The 5465-nt window shown below is 45.0% G+C and overlaps 1 protein-coding gene across 2 annotated transcripts in view; it reads left to right on the top strand.

Annotated features, from left to right (window-relative positions):
• The window catches only part of ZIC4 (Zic family member 4), a 20565-nt gene extending 16393 nt beyond the window's left edge, over positions 1–4172 (top strand). For both annotated transcript variants that reach the window (XM_006917462.1, XM_006917461.1), the window contains one exon: positions 1391–4172. In XM_006917462.1, the coding sequence (XP_006917524.1) occupies position 1391 (1 nt within the window). In that variant the 3' untranslated portion in view covers positions 1392–4172. The remainder of the gene's footprint in view (positions 1–1390) is intronic.
• The last annotated feature ends 1293 nt before the right edge of the window (positions 4173–5465 follow it).

Raw genomic sequence — 5465 nt, 5'->3', positions numbered from 1 at the left:
CGTCCTCCTTCACTAGCTATCCTTTGAAACAAAAACACACAAGTTCCAGATTCCAAAATTTCCAACCACTTCTATAAAGGAGATAAAAGGGTTTCAGCACTGTCCCTTGGGGAATCACATGTAGCTCCCCCGTGTACTGGCCCAAGCACACGGATATGTCTGTCTGCCTGTCTGCTCCATATATACCTTATTACTTGGGGTAGGGGGTAAGTTCAAACAACAGGAAATAGAAACAAAAGAATGTTAGAGGGGCTTTAGGATTCAATGCTCTGAGCCCTCCCCAAACAAATCACTCTCTCTCTGCCGCCTGCCCTTGTCCAGTCACTATCTATGGAATCTTCTGGATGCTTGACTCTGGCTGTACAGTGAGTCAATGACGTCACTGAGCCTAGGCGACAGAGTCTAGATAAATCGTGTCAATTCTGTGATGGTCTTTTTTAAAAAAATCACACAATGTTGGTCTTAAGTTTTTAAGGAGGAGAAAAGAGAAGGACTGCAATAATAAATGTTTTCAAGGCAAACACCCAGTGGGTCTAGATTGAATGTGTATTTCATGTGCTGAGTACTAAGTCCCCAGAAAAAGAACTAGATGTTAGGGGCAAGGGTGAGGAAAGCCTTTGCAATTGTTGCCAAGGGGAAAAAAAAAAAACTGGGCCTGTTTTCCAGTCTGCTACCCTTAGGGAAGATGGGGCTTCCCAGAAATCCTTGCTGAGAATGAGGGGAAAAAATGAAAAAAGAAAAAGAGAGGAGTGGGGAGAATGCTTCAACAGACCCACTCCAGTCCTGTAAGAATATAGAGATAAGTAGGGGCATGGTATTCCCACCTATTGGAAACCCCTCTAAAGAGCTCAATTTTAAAATTTGAGCCTGGAAAACAAGTCCTGGCCCTGCCACTGTGTTGGATTTTCTTCTGCTCTCTTCTCTTCAGACACATTAGACAATTCTCACTCCTGTCCTGTAACCCATAGTTTCATCAGATTGAATAATGTCCTACTCTAACTGGAGCGGGACTGTTTTCACTGCCCCTAACAAACAAACAAACAAATAAAAACAGAATCTTCCCAGTACATCCTTAGTGAATCTATCCTTGTGGAAGGAGAGCTACAGTCCCTTTTCCCTGACTACAAGAGGGCCCAGAGGCTGTCTGTCCAAGGGCAGGGTCAGCAACCAAGACTTTGTTTCCGTCGGGAAATGCTCGCCAAGGTGCAGAGTGCATCTAGGGAATTTATCTCTTCTGACGATGTTTAAAAATTCTCTTTCCCAAATTGGACTCGTTTTTTCTCTATTTCTAGACCTCATTTTGCTTTCACCCTCATCCAAAATAATGAAATAAAATTAAAACGTTTGGTCAGCCGCTAATCGCCTTTAATTTTTCATTTGCTTGTTACAGATGTCCACCGCGTTGCTCTCAAGGTAATCTCGCCCGGCGCAGCTGAGCGCCCGCATCTTGCTCCTGCAACATCAAAGAGTCCGCGCACAAAGCAATGTTTCTTCGCCACGGTGCATCTTCATGGTAAGTTAGGATTTCTATGGCAATGGGCAAGTCGCACTGAAATCCTGAAAGGCCGAGCCTGGAGCCCGTCCAGGCTTTTCATTAAGGACATAATATTTACGTCTAACAGGCCTTTTTTCTTGTGTATACAAGTATATATTTTTGTTTGACGCGGACTAAATCATTTTCATTTAATTTCCGGTAAACAAAACCCACGCGAATGGGCACTTGTTCCCGATCATAATAAAAATGGATAATAATGTGAGCGAAGAAAAAGGCCGCTTGAATCGCCGCTCAGCCCTCTTTGTTTCTGCTTTCTGTGGTGATCAGAGGGCGCATTTGAGTTTGATGGCGAGTTTCTAAAGGCGAGGAAATGGTTTGTAAGAGGGGAAAGAAAAGGAGAAAGGTCTAATCAAGCTCGGGTTGTTCAAAGAGTCGGGTTTTGGGGTTGAAAGTGTGAGTTTGACGGTGCATCAGCATGCCGCGTTAGGCTCGCCATGGAAATGCGCGCGGGGAGCGGTCGCTTCAAAGGCGGCACACTTCACTGCAGACACTCTATTAAGATACATTTGCGCTGACCTTTGCTTTCACGCCATTTAATATTGTCACTACGTTCTCTAGTATATACCTCCTCCTTAGGACCTGCTTCGCCAGCGTTTAGGGGTTCACCTCGCACTCTAATGTGGGGGCAGGGGTTGGCGCCAGGGACACTTTCAGGAAAGGGAGGAGCTGGACTCCGTGCATCTCTGCTGCGTCCCAAAGAGGCTCCAAGGTCAGGAGTAAATAACTTTAGGACAATCTCAGAAGCTTAACAAATGAGCATCCCAACTCCGTTTCGTGCAAAGTACCTTTCTGCATCTTGAGTAAGGTGGAGGCCTGAATCTGAATGGGACTTTCAGGGCAAGGGGCCCATCTGGATGAGTCTGGGAGTTTCAGACTGTGCCTTTGGGACATTTCCACTTTGGCCCCAAGCACAGCCCTTTCTGCTCCTCAATCCCAGAAGTTTCTTAAAGCCCCTCAAACTTGTTTCTCCCCAGGGTGATGTGTATGGTACCCCTTAGGCCTGGGCTGGCCCTGGGCACGAGCTCAAGAGCCCAAGGCCAAGGGGATAGGGAAGATGGCAGGAAAGTTAGAAGTCCATGTTCCCTTAATTGTCTTGTTGTTTATTTTATCCAAGTACCCCAGTGAATAGGGGAAAAATAAACATGGTGGAAAAAAAATCAAACAGTGGAGTCTTCTTTAGTGCCAGTTCTTGTGGTTGAATAAAAAGGATGGTCTTCTTTCCATTGAGCTGAGAAATCTTTGAAGAGGGTTATTATCTTTTTTTTGTCGTCCTAACAACACTGATGAAATGTAAAAGGTTCTTTGTCAGCGATTTGTTCTCCTCTCTGTCAAACTCTCTGCCCTGTTAGTTTCAAATCATTTCTAAAGAGATAAAAATCAAAAAATTTTTTAAAAAATACATGCACGTTACACTAACTGCTAACTTTAAGACTAAGTTCTGCTAAGGGAAAAAAGAAAAGTAATGCAGTGACATCAGGTCCAAGCCTGTGGAGCTGTGCAGATGTTGAGGGGCCCTTTGCACAGGCTCTGGGATAAGGGAGAAGAATGCAGAGATGGTGCAGGCAGAGCATACATACCCCAAACTCCCACTGCTTGTCAGCTTCTCTATGCTCTGGCTTGTACTCAGTCCAAGTCAGGTCACCTGGAGCCTCCTTTGGGGACCCCTCAAACTCTCAATATTCTTGCCCCAGATCTTTGGAACCTAAGGCTGCAGCCAAGTGATTGTTAATATTTTCTGATTCTTCAAAGACAATCTCTGCCAAAAATAGACCCATTGTGTGTTTCTTCTCACTAACAGCAATCAGCAAGCCCTTTGTGTCATTAATAGAAAGGAGAGTGGCTTGAGAGTGAGACATTTTTACGATTTCCTGTTTTCTTCACAATCGTAGCAATTGGAGTTCAGAAGATTAAGTTTACAAGGTAGTGACCCCAGAGTGCATGCAAACACCCTCCTCCTATCCATATATGCAGTTCTTCATTTTATATTGTGCCCAGGAAAGAAACTTTCACCCTGTCCAGTTTCCCCCAAACCTTTTCATGTGGTTTTAAAGGTGGTTTAAATAAACAAGGAGTTCCAGTCTCCCCGCCCCTGTGAGCTGACTAAATAATTTGTAAAGTTTCCCCAAGCTGTAACCCATGCTGTTATTATAGTTGCTACAAAATGTTGTCTCTTATATTGATTTTTATTTGCTTACTCGAGGTCCCCATATGTTTATTTATATTGCTAATTTATGGGAAAATGTAATGATTACAATGAATGTGAATTATATAGACAGGCAAATGTTTTGTAATCATAATTCACACACACACAAAAGCTTGACTGAAACCTTAGACTATTTAGTATCCTCTTTATCCACAGTGTTTGTGATTTATCATCTATCTCTTTAACATTCTTAAATTATGGACTAACTCGAAAGAAAAAAAGTTGTTACGTATTTGACTGAAAGTGATTGTTGAATGAAAACATAGTTGAAAACCGTGGCTTAATCTTGCTGTAAATATGTAAAAATGAATTAAAATCTGTGATGGTTTTGCCCTCCAAAGCCTGTTGTGTACATGGAGCTCCATTTTGCTATTTTCTTTGGAATAAAGGATGTTATGTTCTCCTTCCTCTTTTAAATCCGAGTGTCTCATTATTACTTCATTATCCTGGGAGAGATTTGGAGCTCTCCCACAGCCTCCAGTTCTCTTCCCTGCTTTCCCTCAAGGCTTCACAGAAACATCTCTGAAGGCTAGTTGTTTACAGGGGCAAAACAGAGGGACCCACCAATGTGGCCATTGTGGAGAGGACCTCCCTCACCCTCAATGTCACCCCAATAACATTGGCACTCATCAACCGATTTCCCTTACAGAAGGGAAAAGGTAAAATTCTCCCAGAATCTTTAGGGAAAGTTTGCCTTCCAGGCGGCTCCAGCTTGGCACTCCTCTAACAAACTACTTCTGCCTTTCCAGAAACAAACAAACAAACAAACAAACAAAAACAAACAAACCCTAATAGTTGGCGGGAATAAAAACAAAGAAAGAGAGAGCAGGCTGGCTCTAACCCCTAAATCCTGATGGAGTGAGGACCTGGGGCACAGTTGGGCGCAGGAGTCTTCCTAGCTAGATCCCACTCCCTCCGAGAGTAACAAACACTCAGACCTTACAACTCCCTTCAGAGAACTAAGTAAGGGCCAAGCCCTAAGACTGTGTCACTACAGCCCACATGACTCTTTCCTGGGCTCCCAGTTGAGATCTACAGTGGGTTTTAGCATCTGATGCAGAAGCCCTCTTATCTGGCCCTGCCACTGGAGAAACTATTTCAGATGTATCAGAACCACCTGAATCACTAGAACCTTTTCTCCACCTCCACTGCAGTCACTGAGCCTCTAAGCACAGGTGTCCTTTCTTCCCCGCCACCCACCCCCATTCCCACTCCCACTGCGCAGGCGTGGAATCTGCGCCCGCTCCTCTTGGCCCCTTTTCAACACTTGAGAAATGGGTTTCTGCCCACTTGGCTGGGGCCGGGACAACACTGAGTAGAAGGAAGACGGCTCTTGGGGTCAAAATACTAGGTTTCTTTAGAGAACCCCTTGGAGACCCACCTCCTAGAGCAAAGGCTGCAGTCCTGAAAAGAAGTTTGGGGAAGAACCCCAGCGCGCAAAAGCGTGGAGCGACGCGTGGGTGTGAAAAGAGCAGCCACAAGAGGAGGGACACTAGAATTGCCATGACACGTCCAGGTCGATGGGAACCGCGAGGAAGGAGGTCCATTGGCATTAGTGCTGCAGTTAGCGCCCCTTCAGTCTCTCACCTGCGGAAGGGTCCCTCCTCTCCTCTGGCTCTGGGACAAGTTGGTGAGGTCTCTCCAACCCCGACTCTGAGAGGGCGCACTCATTAAAGCCGTTTCACGGACAGAAAAAAAAGTGCGAGG

Source organism: Pteropus alecto, unplaced genomic scaffold, assembly GCF_000325575.1.
Source record: "Pteropus alecto unplaced genomic scaffold, ASM32557v1 scaffold75, whole genome shotgun sequence".
Lineage (NCBI taxonomy): Eukaryota > Metazoa > Chordata > Mammalia > Chiroptera > Pteropodidae > Pteropus > Pteropus alecto.
This window is presented reverse-complemented; position numbering and strand designations above follow the sequence as displayed.